Source organism: Trachemys scripta, chromosome 2 (assembly GCF_013100865.1).
Source record: "Trachemys scripta elegans isolate TJP31775 chromosome 2, CAS_Tse_1.0, whole genome shotgun sequence".
Taxonomy (NCBI): Eukaryota; Metazoa; Chordata; order Testudines; family Emydidae; genus Trachemys; species Trachemys scripta.
In genome coordinates, this window is record NC_048299.1 from 278,692,500 (window position 1) to 278,715,929 (window position 23,430).

At 46.2% G+C, this 23,430-nt stretch overlaps 1 protein-coding gene across 3 annotated transcripts in view; it reads right to left on the reverse strand.

Moving 5' to 3' along the window:
• The window catches only part of ZC3H3 (zinc finger CCCH-type containing 3), a 334,659-nt gene that overhangs the window by 128,551 nt on the left and 182,678 nt on the right, over window positions 1-23,430 (reverse strand). For all 3 annotated transcript variants that reach the window (XR_004644830.1, XM_034763723.1, XM_034763722.1), the window contains exon 5: window positions 5,684-5,877. Coding sequence is in view for 2 of the 3 variants with exons in the window: in XM_034763723.1 (XP_034619614.1) it covers window positions 5,684-5,877 (194 nt within the window). In the remaining variant the exon portion in view is untranslated. The remainder of the gene's footprint in view (window positions 1-5,683; window positions 5,878-23,430) is intronic.

The window sequence follows — 23,430 nt, forward strand, 5'->3', positions numbered from 1 at the left end:
TAAGAGCCGAAGAGTCGGGGAGGAGCAGAGCCCCCATGGCTGGAGGGGCTGAAGTCAGCGGGACTGTATGGATGTAAGAGCAAAATCTGGCCCTGGTTCAGCGGTAGTGGAAGGGTGCGATCTAATGGCCATTTTTAGCTGTGCAGACCAGTCCTTTTCTTGCCTGTGTGCATTCAGTTCAGGTTTCGGCATAAAGAAACCCACATACCCACCCCTCCTCCGCTCTCCTGCCCAAAAAGTGCATGGCACAAAGCTTACCACTTCATGGGAATGAGGTAGATTGCAGACAAGCAGCAGTAAAACTCCTGGTTTCCCTCTCACTTAGGGAGACAGATGACTTGCTTTATCACTTCTGGCAGCCTTGTGATTGGCCACTGAGATTGTATAGGGCTGGAATAAACGCACCCCAAGACCAAATTCTAACCTGCTACAGCGGTTAAAGTAGGCATTTGGCCTGGACGGCAGAAGCGAATTGGAATGGTCCAGCTGCCTGGGGGGAAAACGTTGGCAGAGCACATAAGGAGATAGTCTGAACAAAGCGGACTAAATAATACTCAGTAACTCTTGTCTGTTGCTGTCATACAGTGGTGGCAGACGACATGATGGAATGAAAGGATCACAGTGTGGCAACAGCGCATACAAAGGGAGGGACTCCTGGATAAAGCAGTAGCCTGCCTGGTTTGTTTAGCATTAACTAGCTACTGAAATTCAATATTTGGCTTCTTGTCTGAGGCGAACGTTGAGAAAACACGGCCTTGAACGCGAGACCTGTGGCACCCGCTCCCAGAGCAGATCGCACAAAGTAACTCCTTCTCCCTTCTCCTCTTTAGATTTCAGCGTCTGCTCGCTAGAAGCTACTCTGGCGCACAGCACAAGATTAGTGGCCCATCTGATTGGCAGATCGGGACATGTCAGGATTTTATCATAACTCTAATTGTAGCCATGACTGGAGGAGACGAAATACTGACCCAATAAATTCGGACGAAGAGCAGAATCACAAGGCAAAATTATAACCCATCTTAAGTAAATTCCAAGCTATTAAATTGTCAAGATTGTTTCCCCACCTCCTTGCTAGCCCAAAATACACTATGTTTTGCACTGAAGGGGAACTGAAAAGCTCTCTTTTAAATATACCTTTTAAAGTGCTTAAGATCAAGCTTAAGCGGATGGGTAGAGTCTTATACACAACAAATAAATACGATTTTGCAGCCTGACAGCCCCACCTGTCCCGAAGGAAGGAATTCTGATAGTCAATGGAATTCACCCTTTCCAAGCAGGAGATAATGTGGCTACATTCCAAAGGAGGGCTGAAAAGTCACACAAAGAGACCGAGCTATAGGGGTATAAACTGAATGGTTCAAATGGCAGGGGTAAAAGGGCCGTTCAGAACAGAAGGGATTCAAAACTAAGGGACCTTTACTAGTACTGAATTCCCCCAAATCAGAGATCACCCACTCACCACAGCACTCACTGTACAGTAACTCCTCACTTAAAGTCGTCCCAGTTAACGTTGTTTCTTTGTTACGTTGCTGATCAATTAGGGAACATCTCATTTAAAGTTGTGCAATGCTCCCTGATAACGTTGTTTGGCAGCCGCCTGCTTTGTCCGCTGCTTGCAGGAAGAGCAGCCCATTGCAGCTAGCTGGTGGGGGCTTGGAACCAGGGTGGACTGGCAGCCCCCCGGCAGCTCCCCACTCCCCTAAGTTCCCTGTGCAGCAGCCACCCAGCAGGCTACCAAATGCCAGCAGTTCAGCTGTCCCTCCCGCCACTGTCATGTGCTGCTCCTGCCCTCTGCCTTGGAGCTGCTCCAGGGAGCCTCCTGCTTGCTGGGCAGGGGAGGAGGGGAAGATGGGGACTAATGTCAGGGTGCCTCCCTCCCCCATACTCCTGCCCCCCTTACCCCTTCTCCACATAGAGCAGGGAGGGGACACGACAGGGGGCAGGACAGAGAGCTTGCTGGCCGCAGCTGCTGTCTCAACTTCCTGATCTTTTTAAAGGCAATGTACTTGGAGTGGGGTCAGCGTACTTAAAGGGGCAATGCGCGTCTTTCTCTCTCCCCCACACACAGGGTGTGGGTCTCTCTCTCTGCCATGCTGTCTCGCCTCCCTCCATTCCTGATGCCTTGTAGAGTGTGAGGCTACATTAACAACCAGGTGTTAACCCTTGAGGGCTCAGCTAGTTCAACCTTTAGCAGCAAGGCATTCCCTGGAAATATCCCACCCTCTTCCTTCACCACCTCAACCAAGCTTCACAATCAGCATTGCTGTGTACAGTATTAAACTGTCTGTTTAAAACTTATACTGTGTGTGTATATGTGTTCACACACACACACACACACACACACACACACACACACACAACTGTGTAGTTTTTTTGTCTGGTGACAAAGATTTCCCTTTGGTCTGTGGTTTGGTCCACCTGCTTCCCCCTTCACAAAGTTCCCCTGTACCTTTTCCCACACACAGAAGCAAAGTGATGGGTCAACAGCTTACAGGTGGGATCAAGTGCTTTTAAAACAAACAAGAACCTGGGTGTGTGGGTGCAGAGACAGCCGCAGGGAGGACACTGTACAGTACCTGCCTGCGTAGCCAGCTACGGGGTGGGTCTCTGTCCTGAAAATGCCAGCGACAGCTTCCTTCCCAAACTGCTGGCCAGACTTCTTTTAATGCTCTCAGAAGGCAGATTACCTGGAAACGATGCTTCATCAACTTTCCACCCCTCTGACCTCCTCAGCAGCATCATCTCTGGCATTATCTGCACACTTCATTTCCCATCGGCAGGGCCTGGGAAGCTAATCCCTGGTTTAAGCTAAATCTCCGCCCTCTTCACCTACGGAGATGATGTGCCGTAAGCATTTCTCATCGCCGCGGTTACTTCTCCAGCCTAGCCCTAATTTCCCACTCTCAATTTCCTCTCGCTCACATTTACCGCCTGCATGTAAGCTGGGGGAGAAGGGGAGGTGTTTACGCTTTGTTGCGATGTTGCCATTTGCTCTTAATTTCTGCCCATTTTTAAAAACTTTCCGAGGCTGCTCAGTTCTTCTGCTGACAGGATTTTTGTGCCTATTCAAGGCTCTCTCACTCGCTCCCTCTCTAATCCTGTTCTTTATGGGTTTGTTTAACTGCACTGCCTGCCAGCGTCCCTTTTAAATATTTCATTTGCCTTGGGCTTTTGCTCTCTTTTGGGTTGTTTTCAAGGGGGGAAAAGAGGGAAATTAGATGTAGATTGATTTTTTCCTGAGTTAATTTGGACAATAATCGATTCCAAAGATTTTCCTTCACCTCATCCTGCACTTCTGTGAAGTCAGGGGTTGTGGGCGCGCTGCCGAAATGCCACTTTCAGATACGGTGAGAGAAGCATTTCAGTTCTGTTTACACTGTAATCAGCAGGCCCCAGGTGCTCACCAACTTCTTGTTTATCATACCTCAGGTATTTCCGTTGACCAAGAGAAGGGAGAGAAAAAACCCTCCTAAAATGATGGGATGTTCCCCCAACTATGTCAGGCAACAGAGCTGTATCAGATCCTCTGGGAACGTCTCCCCTTTAACTGATTCCACTCTAGTTATCCCAATCAGTGTCTGGACAGTTGAGAGGTCCTCCCCCTCAGTAGCCTAGGCCTTTCAAATAAGCTTACTGTATCCACTTTCACATGTCCTGAGCTTTCTTTTTAACCTGTCAATCTCCCAGTGTTTTAAATTAGATTTAAAATTAAATCCTCACCTTTGTATCAAATCATAAAATCATAGAATATTAGGGTTGGAAGAGACCTCAGGAGGTCATCTAGTCCAACCCCCTGCTCAAAGCAGGACCAACACCAGCTAAATCATCCCAGCCAGGGCTTTGTCAAGCCAGACCTTAAAAACCTTTAAGGATGGAGATTCCACCACCTCCCTGGGTAACCCATACCCAACCTAAACTTCCCCCACTGCAACTTGAGACCATTGCTCCTTGTTCTGTCATCTGCCACCACTGAGAACAGCCAAGCTCCATCCTCTTTGGAATCCCCCTTCAGGTAGTTGAAGGCTGCTATCAAATCTCCCCTCATTCTTCTCTTCTGTAAACTAAATAATCCCAGTTCCCTCAGCTTCTCCTCGTAAATCATGTGCCCCAGCCCCCTAATAATTTTCGTTGCCCTCCGCTGGACTCTCTCCAATTTGTCCACATCCCTTCTGTAGTGGGGGGACCAAGTCAGATCCAAGTATAGTAAAATTAATTTATACATCCACCCGCCATCTCTCCAAAACTCAACCCTCTCCCACCAAAAACTCTACATACTAACCATTTGACTTAGCCGAGATTTATTATAGTTAGCACGGCAGAATGGTCCAGCGGTTAGGGCACTAGCTTTAGACTTGGCTGCGCTGCTGTAAGGTCTCCCGTGTAGCTGCTCTCCCGTCAGCATAATTCAACCACCTCCAATGACAGGCAGTAACTATGTCAGCAGGAGAGCGTCTCCTGCCGACATAGCGCTGTCGTTCGGGGGTGTTTTTTCACACCCCTGGCAGACAAAAACGCCAGTGTAGACATAGGATTAGTGTCTCTGTGCCTCAGTTCCACGCCTGTACAATGAGAAGGGAACTTCACAACACCTCAGTGAGGTTGTGAAGATAAATACATTACAGGCTGTGAGCGGCTCCGGTATTACAGTGATGGGGCCACATAAATACTTGAGAGAGACAACCAGATTATCCTGTTTTTCCTTTACGACAGTGGTTACAGAATAAACACCTGCTGAGCATAGACAGAAATGGAGGAAAATGCACAACAGGCCCTGGATTGCTTAAGAGAAGTACATAAGACTAGCTGTCAAATACAACTGGGATAGGAACACAGGCCATTCTAGACTAGGATACTGGTCAATCTAGGTTTGTCATTTTACCTCCAGCAGTAACCAGCAGCTGACACTTCTATAACAAAAGCGATGAAGACGTGACACCAATGTTATTGGGACAAATATCTCTAGAAGCAATTAACAGCCACGGCTGATCTACTTAGATCAGTATTAAGTTTAATTTGGTGAACCCAACAGATGTCTTTGGGCTGGATGAGCCATTTACAGGAAGCACTATCTTAGGTAGCTATAGGGTGCCCATCAGAGTAGTATCTCAGCACCTCTGAGTTCAGGCAGTCTTCCCTTTGTCTGGTAAAGCGGCTATGGGTAGGGCTGTCGAGCAGGCTATGGGAGGGTGGCAACCAAATGATAGGTCAGGCACACACTCCTGCAGGATTCTGATGCGTTTGGGAAGAGTTAAAATAGTCACACCGAGTAGCAGAAAGAGTGTCCGGGGAGAAGCAGCAGTTGTGGGAACACTGCCGGGCTGGCGAGCTTTTACAAAGTGGTGATACATTTCTGTAAGCCTCACCTTGCTCTTACCATCTCATAGCCCCATTCAGGAACATCTGTATTTCTCATTCAATCAGACTAAAGGACACAGTATTCATGGCCTGCGTGGCTGCATTAGTTCGCTTCTCTCCCACTTTGATTTCGGGTTTTTACTGGCCCCTTGGTGGCTGGGACCCTTCACGAGCAAGCGGGGGACACAAGCGCAGTGGAATGTGCCACACGATGGAGTTGGAGAGATGTGACTGCGGACACATGTTGCTCAGTTTGTCTCACCGGGAATTCACACACACAGATGTGCAAACTCTCAGCACAGAACACAGAGGCTTTATCATCACCTACCTGTTCTACCGTGGAGCTTGTGATTCAGGTCGCCACCCCTGACTGGGGAGCTGGAGGTTTTGGAGAGCTTATTGGCTGACACCCTGTACATCACGCCTCCTATACAGCAAAAGCCTTTGTTCCTCCATCTCGGCTGCAGCTGCTGGGATTTGCCGCCTAGGGGTGACTGGCGCATTGGGTTTAATACCAGAGATCTGCAAAGACAAAGAAAGGCCACAAATGGGAGAAGAGGTGAGCTTTGTATCCAGAAAGCTGTCCAATGAAAATTTCATGGACAAACCTACAGATGGAGGGAGTCTCCTGGGGATGGGATCCAGCCCCACCTAGGGCCACTTGCTGTGCTAGCTGGATCCTTCCTGCTCATGCTCCGTACTACCAAAATGATGGAGAGCTCTAAATAACAAGAGGAATTTTTTTTATTTTTTATATGGAGATATACCTATCTCCTAGAACTGGAAGGGACCCCGAAAGATCATTGAGTCCAGCCCCCTGCCTTCACTGGCAGGACCAAGTACTGATTTTTGCCCCAGATCCCTACGTGGCCCCCTCAAGGATTGAACTCACAACCCTGGGTTTAGCAGGCCAATGCTCAAACCACTGAGCTATCCCTCCCCAGGGGCTCTCTTCTCCTGCAGGCCGGAGGAGAATCATAGGTCCCCCCATGCCTCTTGTTTAACATCTATTGACTACTCCCTTTAAGGCCCTTCCGCTCCTCAGCTCAGGACACAAAACATCTTCATTCCCCCTTCCCTACAGGGCTGAGCAGCCCCATCCTCCCCAAGCCGGAACAGAAGTTTGGGGGAAGTGCTGCTGGGAAGAGAACTCTGGGTCTTGAAGCTGGCTGAGGGGCACTAGGGGACATCAAATGGCTTCTGAGGGCACCCTGGCTTTGGTTGACCCAGCCCTGTTCATTGACCCTAAATATTGCTGACTGATACCGTGGACCTCCAACGCTGAACCCAAAGTACAGCTAAAACCTGGGCTGTATCCGTGTCTATTAGTGCGTCACAGCATATCGCACAGCGAGGTTTCTGTGTGCCTTCTAAATACAGAGCCGACTTTACTGCTCCCAAAATACATGCATGTGGGCACAGCCATCCCAGTGAAACTGGAGCACTCAGCTGCCCGCTGGTTTGGAACATCCTGTCCCTAGCCCTGGCTCATGGAAGAGCCATAGCTGCAGGAAAACCAAGCTCAATGGTTCATTTAAAGCCAGAAGTTGGCTCTCTCTGAGGAGCCCCCTTTTCCAGGTTGTCCCTGTTTTGCACCAGTGCCGGAGAAGATGCCCTCTCTGCAGAATCTCCCTGAGAAAGGACGCCCTTCCTAGCCAGATGGAAGTGTTGGGGCAGCCCAGATGGGGCCGGCAGCCCAAGACCCATCTGCAATCATAAGTAGCTGGCAACAGATGTAGGCCTGGAACTCCACGGACAGGTGGGACAAACAGTGACTGGATTGTGCCCCACTACTGCAGCTGAACAGAGTCTAACCAAACTTACTGGAGCCCTAAAGCTGTAGGAAAGTGATCCATAAACAGTGGCCCTTCAGGACCTCCTTAGGGCCTTACAAGTGGTTCTTGCAGGGCCTGCAAGTCTAATCAGTGCTCTGCCTAACACCAGGCACAGACACTGACCTGCCTAGGGCCTACGTGGCAGAGAGCGGAGACTGGGAACCCAATGACATGGTAGCACGGACAGCTACTGGGATCAACTTCCCAACCCCTTTCCCCTCTGCTGTAAGAGCAGATCTTGCAGCCAGTGAGAGGGATGAGAATGGAGTGACACCCCTTACTTCCCAGCACTCAGAGGGAGAAAGGTTAGCACAATCACATGGCCCTGGTGCTTTTAGGACACTGGGATACGATTAATCTAGGGCCTGTAGACAGCTGCATGAGATGAACAGCAGCTGATAAAGGCTGTGAACTAACACCTTAGTACCAACTCTACCCTCCCTGTGCTCATTCACTGCAGGAAACCCTTCCAGTTGACAGACTGACTTTTCCTATGTAATGCCAGCTTGCATTCAATCTGTGTAAAGCCGTGCACCTCATTTTTGTACAGATGCTGTTATGCACACAGAGCTGTTGCGGCCAAATCAAATCCACTCAAATATCAAGTCCTCTTAACCATTTACCACTAATCCAAACAGTAATTTGTTTATGCAAATTACAGCTCTAATTTTGTATTAGTACAATTTATGCTCCTAATGCTATTAACAGAACGTATATAAACCGCGCATTACTGAAGACTATCTGTAAATTAAGGCCTGGCATCCTATCAGCAGAACGCAAACCCTGGGAGCATTACCTTTAAATGAAGATGTGCTGCAAAGAAAGAGAGAAGTGTAAAATGTAATCGTTACATTTATTAGTGCTTAGTTTGACAGTCTATTCATTTAATATGGCTGTTGCCATTGGCTACCAACCTTACATATCTGCTTGCGAGTTTGCACAGACGCAGGGCGGGAGAAACCTTAGAACGAACGGTTATGCTGCGGCAATCTGCAATCGGATTCTTTGGCAAGCCCTTCAATGTGCCTTTGGGACGTACTCGTCTTATTAAAAGTCTAAAAATCTGTGTTTATAGCAAGGGACTCACATGAAATGGAGAAAGGAACTTCCCCATCATCCTTGTACAGTGAAGTTAGCATTTCTAATGGGGCTACAAAGAGCATAAGCCCAACGGTGGGATCTCTGACTGGACAGACAGGTGTGTGTGGATTGGATCGTGATGCAGAATGAAAGAGAGCGGCACCTGATTTCCTCCTGGATTCTCTCCACAGAGCTTCTCACCTCTGCCATCTGTGATACAGTGAGAAGGAGGACAGTCCAATGGTCCGAGCAGTAGCCTGGGAACTGGTTCAGGACCCTGCTCCACCACAGACTTGCTGTGTGACCTTGGAGAAGTCACGATCATTCTTTGCCTCGGTTCCCTGTGTGTAAAATGGGGATAAATGCGCTTCCCCACCCTACAGTGGTGGTGTGAAGATAAATGCATTAAGATTATGAGGCACTCCATTACTATGGAAAAGGGGACAATTTAAGTACCCCTGATAATAAGCCTGACTATGGTAGGTCACAGCCTAGTGATCAGCCTGCAGATGGGAAACAACCCATCTTTTGCATTTCAGAAGTTTGTCAGCTTGGTTCCAATCTGTTTTCTCGGCTCATTCATACCAAAAATCAACGTGAAAGTAATTTTCTCTCTAGAGAGATCTAGCTCCACTGGTCTGTGGGGAACAGGATTCTTTAGAGATCAGAGGTGCTTGGTTTGCATGACGTTTGGTTCTTAAGAAACCTCTCTAGTGTCACCAGGAGATCAATGCAGAGCCTGAAATTCACAAGGCCTGGCAGGAGTGAACTTCATCTCCTCACCTCGGAGCCGCACTACACTGCAACGTGTGCTATGTGGCACGCCCCTGGTGGGGCATTTGGAAGCGTCAGCTAGTGCAGGATGGAGCTACTCTCCTTTTAGGCAGGGGAGATAGGACACAGCATAATAATCGCATGTTAATCCCATGCTCTTCCTGGTGCAATTCAAGACTTTGATCAGCCTCTAAAAGGCACATAGTGCCTGTCTCAGGAACCACCTCTCCTTCCCCTGAATCCCATCATGGCAGGGGTAAACAGCCAAGGCTTGCTTTGTTGGTTCCCAGATTGGAATCCCAAGGATCTGCGGTAAAGGCCTCTCAGTGGCAGGGCTTCAGCTGTCAAATTCACCCACAGCACAGACATATCAGAGCCAGAGATTTATCTTCAAGGTGCAGCTACTTTGTGTGGGCCCTAGCAAAATTATGAGTATCAGCACCCCCTGGAAATTAGTCTCCCAGCTGGTTAGCTCCTCATAAGAACGGCCATACTGGGTCAGACCAAAGGTCCATCTAGCCCGGTATCTTGTCTGCCGACAGTGGACAATGCCAGGTGCCCCAGAGGGAGTGAACCTAACAGGTAATGATCAAGTGATCTCTCTCCTGCCATCCATCTCCACCCTCTGACAAACAGAGACTAGGGACATCATTCCTTACCCATCCTGGCCAATAGCCATTAATGGACTTACCCTCCATGAATTTATCCAGTTCCCTTTCAAACGCTGTTCTACACTGTTAAACACTCGGTCTGGTCTAAGGGAACCGAACTAGATGTTTTGAGAGGATGCACAGAGTTCTAGTGTATATACATTAAGAATGGATCCTGATACCTTAGTGATGGACACCTTATTACGTTAACACACAAATAATACATGTTTAACAAATAATAAAGTTTTCATAATCATAAAGCAATATCAACACTCCCTGGGCAAGGGAGACCGCCTGAACTACACACCTCCACTTCCTTCACTCTAACAGCTCCATATCTTAATCTGGAGAGACGCGCTGTCATGTGGGCCTATATGCTGATCATTCTTACATTCCCATTTTGCATTAGTCTTGAGCTGTGGACCACAGCCACTGACAGATCTGTATTCATGCAGGGGCTCAGAATACAAAAACACCACCACACATTTTGAGTCATGGCATCTACATAACACCTCCACTTACGCTGCCTACTTTCCCCATCCAGAAAATATTAAAGATAACCATGTTGCACAAAATGAAATGAGTCCAGAGCTAGATGCTTTTTATACGGCATTTGTAGCTGGTAGACTAACTTCCTCACTGCAAAACCACAGGTTCTTTGAAGTCACACACCTTTTGCCTGGGGCACTGGACACTCAAAGCTAAAGTGAAGGTTTGAATTTACAGGAGAAGGGTGATTTGGGGGCTTAAGAATTGAAAGGGGTATGTGGGGTCTATTCCCAGTCCTGCCCCAAACTATGTGACCTTGCAGGCATCGTTTAAACTCCGTGCCTCAGTTTCCCTCATCTGTACCAACAAGAAGGCTGAGTGGCTTAAATGTTGTAATGCTTGTAAAGCGCTTTGAGATCCTTCTATGAAAAGCACAATAGATGCTCAAAGCATCTCTCTCATGTACCTATAAAAACACACACCTTCAAAGAGCACAAACCTCTTTCAGAGCTACACAATGGCTTGCATAGACAGGCTTGTACCTAAGGTATCAATTAGTTTGTTGTACTTTGAGGGCTCTTTGCTTCGATTTGCATTAGATTGCAGGGTTTTACTAGGAAGATCCTTAATACAGACACCTGCATTCAGTATTGTTCTAAATAGGGACTCAGTAAACCTCTCTCTGGAAAACATGCCCAGAAAAGGCCTCATTAAAGCTATCCATCCTAAAGTGGTTGGTGCAGTTAGTTTCCTTTAAATAAAGTATGCTAGCTAAAAGGTAAATGCTGCCTGGTTTCACTAGCTGTGATAGTTGTAATTTGCTACAGCTGTGATTAAAACGAACCACCACAGACAAACAGCTTTTTAACAGAACATGGAGTTACTTCCTCCTGAGCTAAAACCAAACCCAAGTGTAAAAACTAATCAAATATCGGAACCTTCAAGTTAGCAAATATTGTTTGAAGGTACTTAAGCTGCTTTCCCACAACTTAATTGGAAGTCGTGTATAATAGCAAAAATCCTTACAAGAAAATTCCACCCAAGAGATCTGCCTACAAGAAACTAAGAACTACACACACTTGACACTAGAAAAGGAATTTTGTGACTGTATGTTGTTAGAAACAGAGTATTTGCTTGCTCAGAGAGCTAGGGATGTATCCATAATCCCTATACACAAGCAGCATGGTGGGAATGGTTAGTGATATGGGATGTATTTACTTCGATTTCTACATATAAAACATCAAAGAATGCCTATAAAACATCGTTGATCGAGACACAAGGTCCGGCTATTAAAAAATTACTCTGATACAGGAACTTTCAAGATTTTCTTTTAGTCTCTGATAGGAGAAAAAACCCACATGCTCATTTAAATTTCCATCTCCGGCTTGCCAGCAGAGATGCACGGAATTCAGTGAAGCTGATGCAGTGCTCAGGGCATACAGACGCTGCTGTGTTAATATCTTACATCTATCATGTTGCAAAGCACACTAAGAGAAGCTTACTGAAAGTTACGCTTATTTTTCTCCCCGTGTTAGCAGCAAATTGTGTGTATGCAAACTGCTGAAGTGAAAGCTATCCCTGTCAAGACACTAGGTAATGTATATACGCCAAGCCACTTCCTGCGAGTTGGAACTGAATGCTGAAAGCATATTCATCTCGGTGGAATCACTTGTGGCCCCTGTCTTTGCTTTTCTGACAAGTAACTTGGTTAATTTAGCAGCTCAACGATCACTGAACTGTGTTGTACGCTGCTTGGTGTCTGAAAAACTAACATCCACTTACACACAATACAACATGGGTGAGTGAGAGAGAACTACAGGGGAACAGAGTCCTGGCTACACTGGGAGTAAAATCCTTTTACCCCCAAAACGTTCATTCAGGTCACGAAAAAAAGTACCTCATCTGTATTTGGAAAATCAACATCCTGAATACAAAGCCAAGAGCTGCCGCACTTCCGTCCGCATGGTTATGTGCAGACAGCGATCGGGTTGGGTTTAAATCACTTTTAGCCCATCAGTTCAATTCTCTAGAATAAATGCAGCGTCAGTGACAGGAGCACGATTTCTGTCTCCTACTTGGCCTTATTCACACAGGCTGGCTAAGCTACGTTTAAGTGGAGCTCATTTAAAACTGGGTTAAGTGACAGTTTTAGGGGCTTGCACTCAATGCAGTTCAAACCATGCTACCAACAACCAGCCTAAGCCCAGTTGTTGCTCCCAGAGTTCCAGCAGTTCTCCTGACTATTCTGGACAATGATTTTCTCTTCATCACACTTACAAGCTATTAAATGTTTACAAATTACAGTGGTCCCTGTTCAAAAGACACCATTTGCCCAATAGTTACCACTCCATGAAAAACACCACAGGTTTCCCTTGTATCTGAGCAGAGAATAACTGTACAGTACCTGCTGGCAAATACTAACTTCTTCATAGCAACCACTGCAGTTTATAAATATTTAATCCTTTATAAAGAGAAAGCAGTAGTCAGCGCCCAGAACATCCGAGGGAACCAGGCTAGCATCTTGGGAGCAACAACCCTACTTCAATGCTATGGATAGTGTCATAGTTTGGAGAGTTCCTCAGTGTGCTTTGCCTTTCTTAACTAGCAGGCAGAGTTTGGAATGTAAGCGTCAGAACCACCGACGGGCCATCTAAGCTTCAGAACCACCGACGGGCCATCTAAGCTTCAGAACCACCGACAGGCCATCTAAGTTGACTTCCCCCAGTTGGAGATGTTCCACCACAGTGACATCTGGAGGGCTTCTGAAGAGAACACCAGGCCAAAGACAATCACACATCACATGAGAGATCCCAGAACAGGATAACAGCACTGTTCCTCATTCTGCCTTCCGAACCACTAGCCAGACTGCTAGAATCTTGGCAAAAAATTGAACTAGCTTGAAAGGATGAAGGCGCGGTATGTTTAAGTGGAACTACACAGGCAGACCATGCACTTGCATTGTTCCCCTTGTGGGACTGAAGCCTAAGTGTGGGGCCCATTCAAATTCAGCTAGGAGAAAATCTCTGGGACTGGTAGCTGAGCGTGTCGGATTCTGCTGGGGTTGAGAGATCCTGGAATTGACTAAGCTTCATAGCCAATTGACCAAATAATATTTCAAATGCTACAGGAATCTTTATCTTTCTTCTGAGATTAGAGACTCAGAGCTGCACTTAAGAGTGTGGTGGGAGTGGCATAATAACAGATAGGCCAGACAGAGAGGCCTTTATACTGCATTCTTAGCTCCTCCATTTCGGCATATAACATGGGTTCTCCCAAGTCCCTAGCAGTGAAATCTCAGCAGCACTCCAAACACACACACACACACACACACACACACGTTAGCGTACATGCTGTGTTTGCATACCCACAGATTGTGCTACCAATGTGGGTGAAACACATCTGAAGACACTATGGGGACAAGATACATACAGTCAAAGTCTAACCTGAGGGCATGACAGTGTTGTTGGCCGAGGGAAGCTTTGTGCCACAGCAGTGACTGTTGGAATCATCTCTGCCTTTGTTCCCGTTCTCTCTGTGCCAGGAAGACTCTGAATAGTGACTTCTCTGAACACGGCTTCCACTTGTGCCCTATGCCCACAGCCCCAGGACCCTAGGAAGACCGGGTCACCTACCAGCTAGGGCTTATGACCTGAAAAATGTTTATTTCTAGAAAAGTCAAAGTTAATGGGGGGAAAAACTCCCAAATGGAGTTGTAATCCGCTCCAATAACCTTTAGAGCTGTTTCCCCCGCTGGAGACAGAAAGACTGAGGGAAAGGCGCCAGGAAGTTACATTACTGCTTCAGCAGTTTTATTATCTGTCTTCACCCTGCTTGCAAAAGATACAGTCCAGACTGGTGCAGGGAATGCTACAGAATACCTACGGTACATGGAGGTGGGGGGTGGGAGAGCAGAAGACTGAATACATTCTCTGCCTGAATTCACCTTACCGCACGTAGAGCACTAGGCATGGGAACCCTGATAACCTATGGTTACACTAAACGTGTGGGGAGTTATTTTTAATTTCTGCATTTCACGCTGCACCAGGAGGTTAATTCCTTCGCCTTTCACCCTCAGGAATCCTAGGTTTCTATTTGGCTTGGGTTACCAGTCAAATGAGTCTGGAGGATTCAATCTAGGCTCCAGTGGACACGTGTCTGCAACAGAATTTTACACAATCAGGTCTTTTCTTAGATAGAGGGCTGTCTAAGATCACAGGTTTGTGTGCAAGGAGGCCTGAATCTCGCTGTGAGAGATTGGAACGGGAAGCTCAGACACTGCCTACCTCTGCTCAGCTCTGGCCCCAACTAGCTTATTTTCGGGTGGCATAAGATATCCAGAAATTGACTGGGAAAGATCCATTATGCGCCATGTACCAGAGGAAAAAAAGACAATAATTATGTGAATTTGCTGAGCACATATAAGCCATTCCCATACAGAAGGGAGAGGGTGTTGCCTAGAACTTAATTGTCCCAATCATGCCTTTATAAAAGCCGCCTTCCATTCCTACAGCAGGCTCTACAGATTTAAGCTGGATTCATTGGTCTTCCAAATGGGTATTTAGCTCTGGCAGTAATGTTCGGCTTGTCTCTCCTACACCTGCTTAAAGTGACATTCGCCTCACCCGGCTAAAAGTCTGAGCAAAAGGCAGAGACGGGGGCAGCATGGGGTGAGCGGGGGCGTGAAGGAAGGAAGACACATCTAAAGAAGGGCAGGGTGCCTCTAAAAACAGCGTGTAGCTTTTAATTCACAGCAGCGTCACAGCACTCTACTCAATTGTTACCCTAATGGAAAGGATGGCCTTTGGAAACTAACCGTATTGAGAAGAGAGGATAAAATTAATGAGATAATAGCTGGGCCAAGGACCTGAAGAATACGCCGGCCCTCAACATGAGGGGCTTGTAATTCCTTTTCTACAACACAAGCTCTCAGATCTAAAGACTTTTCCCATCCGTCCAGCAGGCCTGCTCCGGCAGGAAATTTCATTAACGCTGGAAAATAGGAAAGGTATTAAGCGTGGATAATGAAGGCCAGAGAGGGAACAGTGCCTTAAGATAGTCTTCTTTCTAGCCTTTGTAATGGGAGGCATGAACTTTCCCTTCAAATCCATTTCTAATCCATTTGAAATACTACAGCAAATTATCTTCCCTTCAGCCCGAAAGCGGCCAGCCAATTTACTCCGAATAGAAGTGACAATGCAACAGAATTTATCGCCATAACCTTGACTACACAAGGTTGAGGGTTGTCTTTCCCCCACTCCTGCGTAGGGGAGGATGGGGGAGGGGAGAATACAATTTTAAATGAAAATAGGGGGAAGAGGGACACTACAAAAAATATATGTTTAAAAACAGTGTAGCAGCTGTCAAAGATCAGCTGCCAATAGCAGTGAGAGCTTCAAAAGCAGAATCCCATGGTCTGTGTTAACAATGGTCAGAGCCCAAGTCTTGCTCTAGGAAAAGGTTTGATTCCTTGAGAGTTCGTCAATGATTGTGTCTGGGCTTTCCCCTTTAAATCCACTGATTACTCAACAGTAATAACTTCACTAGTGACCTGAGATTTTAGTCTGTCCCATCATAAATCACACACTTGGCCAAGTTTGATTTTCTTTCTTCCATTTTCTCTACTTAAAACACTTAAGTGTCTGTATTTTTCCTCGCTTGTTTTCTGTAAGATTGAATTCTTGCAAATATACTTTCTCTTCCAACAGACCAGAAAGATTCAGGTGTCAGTCCAGGCTAGCAGGAAAGCAAAGGACTCAGCAAGACAATGTAGCGTTAAGCCCCACTAAAGTCTGGTCAGCTAATCGGATTGCTTGGCCCAATGAACCGTCCAAACTATTTACTTGTAAACAAAACAAACTTGGTTGAAAAGAGCTAAGACTGGACCCAAAAACAATGTTAAACTTTCATTGCAAAAATACTCCTTCATAAAAAACATTATTCCAAATATCCGATCAAACAAGGGATACAGCCTTTTCCTCACTGCCAAACTTCACTGCCAACTATTACTACTTATTTAAAAAACAGTTTTTGGTTTGGGAAATTCCTGGGTTTTCTGAATGAACATCACCAATTAAATTAGGTTGGTGTGTAAGTTGCATATGAAAGGAATCCTGCTCCAAGAAACCTTACAAGGCCCATTCAAAGCAGAGCTCCCCTGCTACAGACTCCTCCCCATAAGGCCCTCCCATCTATGCTCTATATATAATCCCACAATTGAGGAAGACAGCTGTGCTGGTTAACAAAATGACCTGGTTTATAGAGGGAGTGAAGGCAGCTATTAAAAAAATAAATAAAAATAACAAATGGAAAATAGGGGAAGTTGATATATCGGAATACAAATCAAAAGCTAGGAATTGTAGAAAATTGATAAGGGAGGCCAAGGAACCCAAGGAGAAATCTATGGCCAGCAGGGTTAAGGACAATAAGGAGTTTTTAAAAACATATTAGGAACAAAAAGAATCCAGACAATAGTATTGGTCCATTACTAGATGGAAATGGTAGAATTATCAATAATAATGCAGAAAAGGCAGAAGTGTTCAATAAATATTTTTGTTCTGTATTTGAAAGGAAAAACAGATGATATAGTCTCACTATATGGTGATGACAACACTCTTTCCATTCTACTAGTATCTCCGGAGAATGTTAAACAGAAGCTACTAAAGTCAGACATTTTAAAATCAGCATGTCGAGATAGCCAGCTCTTTTAAAACGCTTAGATGCAAGCTGAGGATCTCATTGGACCATTAATGTCGATTTTCAATAAGTCTTGGAGCACTGTGGCAGTTCTAGAAGACTGGAAGAAAGCTAATGATGTGTTAATTTTTAAAAAGGGTAAATGGGATGACCCAGGCAATTATAGGCCTGTCCGCCTGACATCCATCCCAGGCAAGATAATGGAACGGTTGATACAGGACTTGATTAATAAAGAATTAAAGGAAAGTAATATAACTAATGCACATCAACATGGGTTTATGGAAAATAGATCCTGTCAAACTAACTTGGTATCTTTTTTTGATGAGATTAAAAGTTTGGTTGGTAAAACTAACAGTATTGATGCAACGTACTTAGACTTCTATAAGACATTTGACTTGGTACCACACATTTTGATTAAAAAAACGAAAATGATATAAAATGACACTGCACACATTAAATGGATTAAAAACTGGCTAACTGATCAGTCTCAAAATGTCATTTCAAATGGGGAATCATCATCATCAAGTAGGTGTGTTTTCACAGGGATCCCACAGGGATTGATTCTTGGTCCTATGCTATTTAACATTGTTATGAATGACCAGGAAGAAAACATAAAATCATCACTGATAAGGTCTGAAGATGACACCAAGTGGGGGAGTGATAAATAATGAAGAGAATAAGTCACTGATACAGAGCTCTGGGTCGCTTGGCAAACTGGGTGCAAGCAAACAGTAAGCATTTTAATACAGTTAAATGTACAGGTATACATCTATGAATGTCGGCCATATTTACAGGATGGGGGACTCTATCCTGGGAAGCAGTGACTCTGGAAAAGATTTGGAGGTCACGGTTGATTATGAGATGAACATGAGCTCCCAATGTGATGCTGTAGCCAAAAGAGCTAAGGCATAAACAGAGGAATCGCAAGTAAGAGCAGAGAGGTTATTTCACTTCAGAATTTGGCACTGGTGTGACTGCTGCTATAACACTGTATTCAGTTCTGGTGCCCACAATGCAAGAAGGATGCTGATAAATTGGAGTGTTCAGAGAAGAGACACGAGAGTGATGAAAGGATTAGAAAACCTGCCTTATAGTGATAGACTCAAGGAGCTCAATCTATTTAGCTTCACAAAGAAACAATTAAGAGGTGACTTGATCACAGTCTGTTAGTATCTATATGGGGAACAAATATTTAATAATGGGATCTTCGATCTAGCAGAGGAGGGTCTAACATGATCCAGTGGCTGGAAGCTGACGCTAGAGAAATTCGGATGGGAAATAATGCACAAGTAATGAACCATTGGAACAGTTTACCAAGGGTCGTGGTAGATCCTCCATCACTGGCAATGTTTAAGTCAAGCGTGGATGTTTTCTGAAAGATCTACTTTAGGAATGATTTGGGGCAGTGCTATGGTTGGTGTTATTCAGGAGGTGTGATTAAGTGACTATAATGGTCCCTCTTCTGGCCTTCGAATCTCTGAATTTCCTCCCCAACCAATCAACACTGAGTTCAGCTCTTCCTCTAGCCCAGGGGTGGGCAAACTATGGCCCGCGGGCCAGATCTGGCACCTCAGGGCTTTGGATCCGGCCTGTGGTGCCACTGGCACCACGTCCCTGCTGCCCCTGGGCAGGGGCGCACAGGGCTCCGTGCGTTGCCCTTGCCTCCAGACACCGCCCCCCGCAGCTCCCATTGGCCAGGAATGGGGAACCACGGCCAATGGGAACTTTGGGGGAGGTACCTGGAGGCGTGGCAAGGGCAGTGCACACACAGCCCTCCGCCCCACCTCCCCTAGGGGCCACAGCGCTTCCTGGAGTGGCGTGGGGCCGGGGACAGGGCAGGCAGGAAGGCAGGGAGCCTGCCCTGGCCCCAGTGTGTGCCGCTGCCACCCCCGAGCTGCTTGAGGTAAGCGGGGTCAGAGCCCGAACCCCGCCTGCACCCCACCCCTCAATTACCTTCCCTAAGCCCCCTGCCTGCACCTCACACCCCAACTCCCTGCCTTGAGTCCCCTTGTACACCCCACCCAGTACACCCTCCCTGCACTCCAACCCCCTGCCCTGAGCCCCCTGCTGCATCCTGCACCCCGTGCACCCCAACCCCCTACCAAGCCCCCTCCCGCAGCCTGCACCCCAACACCTCCTGCCCTGAGCTCCCTCCTGCACTCCGCACCACTCCTGCACACCAACGCCCTTCCCTGAACCCCCTCATGTGCCCCGCACCCCTCCTCTGTGCCAATCCCTTGCCCTGAGCCCCTTCCTGCACACCGCACCCACTCCCACACCCCCTCCCGCACCCCAACCCCCTGCCCCGGCCATGCATACTATTTCCCCACCCAGATGTGGCCCTCGGCCCAGAAAGTTTGCCCACCCCTGCTTCAGCCCCTCTACTGCTTCAGGCTGCATGTACACAAAGGCCTCATGACATCGCCAGAAGCGGACATCCGCACTCTGACTCCTATGGGTCCCCTCTTGGGGCACTGAGGAGTATGAGCACCAGGGAGGAAGAGGAATTATTTAGGGATGATCCTTGGAGTATCACTAGGGGTACTGGATTAAATTAAGACGGGGGGAAATTAGAATAAACAGGAAAAACTTCCTCAGAGTGAGAGTGATCAGACTATGCAACAGTCTCCCAAGGGAAAGGGTGGACGCTGCAGTACCTGAGGCACCCAAAACTCGAGTGGAAAATGCATCTGGAGATGTACAGTAGAGAACAAACCTGCAGCAGCCCCTGGAGATGGGCTAGCTGCCACCTGGCTAGTTTCCTTCCACCTCTCACATCTACAAGCACGGTAAGGCGACGGATATGAAGCAGTGGAGGCGTCCCAGACAGGGCTTGGTCTCCAGGAGGGACCTTGCAGGGAGAACGCGATAGGCCTGCAATGCCAAGTTCCCTGTGCAGGGAGGAGAGGAAAGTCAGAGAGGAGGAGACTGGGGAGCACAGTAAAGGGATGGAGAGATGGGGGCTTGGAGAGGAAGAATGCTTCTAGGCTCTGAGAGCAAGAGATTCTGGGGCAGGGACACTGACATTTTGGTGGGGACCCCTGACTAGCAGCCCTCAGTGTTTGGGGGGCACCCTTACTGGCAGCGTCAGTATGGAGGCCAAGGATGAACGGGCCACACTTCCCGAACTCCCTTCTCACCCAGAGGGTTAGTTCCCCCAACGGAGGCTCATGAGACAGCACGTGGGGAGCCGGCACCGCTGCTGCTAAGGCTGAGTCTACTCTGGAGGTGTTAGCCTTCATGGCTGTCGATCTGGCACCGATCACCAGCACACAATTCACTTTGGAAAAGAGAAGAGCAGAGCTGCCGGGGAGGGTGGTCCCTAAAAGCCCTCCCGGAGCAGCGCCGGCAGCTTTCTTGTTAACCACACGTAGCCTCACAGGGATCGGAAAGGGAGCTCTTTTTAGAGAGTAAACGGCTCAGACGGCTCACAGCCCCTCACCAAATCCCCTTGGCTGCTGCATAACAGGGTAAGTCTATTCAGCAGTTGTGTGTGGAGCAAACCAGCATTTCAGCAGAAAGTTTTCCCTCGGTGGCCATTTGACTAACGACTGGTTTTTTTCCTGAAGACTCTGCAACAGACGCTTTGCTCTCCCAAGTTACCAAAGCAGGTTTGTACCCTTTTCTGTAAGGCCCTCAGCTGCAAGTTGACTCTCTCTGGCAGAGACTTGAAAAGTGGGTCCCCCATTTCAATGGAATCTGTTCCAAGCACCCCCTTTAAGGCACGTACAACCCCCAGCTGCTAGCAGTAGAGCGGTTTAACACTAACCGGGAACTCCAGCCGCAAGAGCAGAACCACTGGGATCAATTGTAAATAATACAAATTGCCTTTGAAGCATCTAATATTTTCTTCATATTTTTAAAACCTTTCATAGATTTCCTGTGTTCTCCTTGCCAATATTTATAATTGAAGCTATCTAAAGAGTTTTCTCCTTCGCAGCTCAACCTATTACTTAATCTTGCAATCAAAACTATCGTAGTCATTTTTATGGCTGGCTGTTATATAACAAACACTTGATTATACCTGCAATGCAGATTTGGGGGGAGGAGTGGGTTGGGCAGCGGGATGGTGGTTCCACATTATCCACATGAAATATGACATCTCCTCCTTTTTCTACATGCTGGGGAAGTTCCCTTCTCAAACAGGTACAACTGGAAACAGCCAGGTAATAAAACAACAACTCTCCCCATACTGACTGGGTACAGTCACCTCAGGACGGGATGTAGAGATAAAGTTTCTTGACACCTTAAATGACTGTTCTTGGAGCAGCTGGTCCTGGAACCCACAAGGGGAGAGGCAATTCTTGATTTAGTCCTAAGTGCAGCAGAGGATCAGGTCCAAGAGGGGAATATAGCTGGACCGCTTGGTAATAGTGACCGTAATATAATTAAATTTAACATCCCTGTGGCAGGGAAAACATCACAGCAGCCCAACACTGTTGCCTTTAATTTCAGAAGGGGAGACGACACAAAAATGAAGAAGTTAGGTAAAGAGAAATTAAAAGGCACAGCAGTGTACCACTGTGCAAACTGCATGGAAACTTTTTAAATACACCATAATAGAGGCTCAATTAAAATGTATACCCCAAATTAAAAAACATAGTAAGAGAATCACAAAAGTGCCACTATGGCTAAACAAAGTAAAAGAAGCAGTGAGAGACAAAAAGGCACCCTTTAAAAAATGGAAGTTAAATCCTAGTGAGGAAAATAAAAAGGAGTATAAACTCTGGCAAATGAAGTGTAAAAATATAATTGGAAAGGCCAAAAAAGAATTTGAAGTACAGTTAGCCAAAGACTCAAAAAGTAATATCAATTTATTTTTTAAATATATCAGAAGTAGGAAGCCTGCTAAACAACCAGTGGGGCCGCTGGATGATCAAGATGCTAAAGGCGCACTCAAGGACGATAAGGCCACTGAAAAAAAACTAAATGAATTCTTTGCATCGATCTTCACGGCTGAGGATGTGAGGGAAATTCCCAAACCTGAGCCATTCTTTTTAGGTGACAAATCTGAGGAACTGTCCCAGATTGAGGTGTCATTAGAGGAGGTTTTGAAACAAATTGATAAACTAAACTATAAGTCACTGGGACCAGATGGTATTCACCCAAGAGTTCTGAAGGAACTCAAATGTGAAATTGCAGAACTACTAACTGGAGGACAGCTAATGTGATGCCAGTTTTTAAAAAGGGCTCCAGAGGTGATCCCAGCAATTACAGGCTGGTAAGTCTAATTTCAATACCGGGCAAACTGGTTGAAACTATAGTAAAGAACAAAATTGTCAGACACATAGATTAACATAATTTGTTGGGGAATAGTCAAGATGTTTTTTGTAAAGGAAAATCATGCCTCACCAATCTACTATCATTTAAACCAGTTTATGTACCAGATGACAGGAAGATAGTTAATGTGAGGCCAATTTTTACAAGAGGTTCCAGTGGAGATCCCAGCAATTACAGGCTGGTAAGCCTAACTTCAGTACCAGCCATGAAACCATAATAAAGAACAAAATTGTCAGACAGATGGATTAACATGATTTATTGGGGAACAGTCAACATGGTTTTTGTAAAGGGAAAATCATGCCTCACCAATCTACTAGAATTCTTTCAGGGGGGTCAACAAGCATGTGGACAAGGAGGATCCAGTGGATATAGTGTACTTAGATTTTCAGAAAGCCTTTGACAAGGTCCCTCATCAAAGGCTATTAAGCAAAGTAAGCTGTTATGGGATAAGAGGGAAGGTCCCCTCATGGATTGGTAACTAGTTAAAACAAAGGGTAGGAATAAAAGGTCAGTTTTCAGAATGGAGAGTGGTAAATAGTGGTGTCCTGCAGGGGTCTGTACTGGGACCAGACCTAGTCAACATATTCATAAATGATCTGGGAAAAGGGGTAAACAGTGAGGTGGCAAAATTTGCAGATAACTATCTTGAGTAGTTTGGTAAGTTCCAAAGTAGACTGAGAAGAGCTACAAAATGATCTCACAAAACTGGGTGACTGGGCAACAAAATGGCAGATGAAATTCAATGTTGATAAATGCAAAGTAATGTACATTGGAAAACCATACATATAAAATGATGGGGTCTAAATTAGCTGTTACCATTCAAGAAAGAGATCTTGCAGTCATTGTGGGTAGTTCTCTGAAAACATCCACTCGCTGTGCAGCGGCCGTCAAAAAGGCGGACAGAATGTTGGGAATCATTAAGAAAGGGAGAGATAATAGGACAGAAAATATCATGTTGCCTCTAGAATCATAGAAGATTAGGGTTGGAAGAGACCTCAGGAGGTCATCTAGTTCAACCCCCTGCTCAAAGCAGGACCAACCCCAACTGAATCATCCCAGCCAGGGCTTTGTCAAGCCGGGCCTTAAAAACCTCTAAGGCTGGAGATTCCACCACCTCCCCTAGGTAACCCATTCCAGTGCTTCACCACCCTCCTAGTGAAACAATGTTTCATAATATAAATATATAAATATAAATATATAAAACCATGGTATGTCCACATCTTGAATACTGTGTGCAGATGTGGTCACCTCATCTCTAAAAAGATATATTGGAA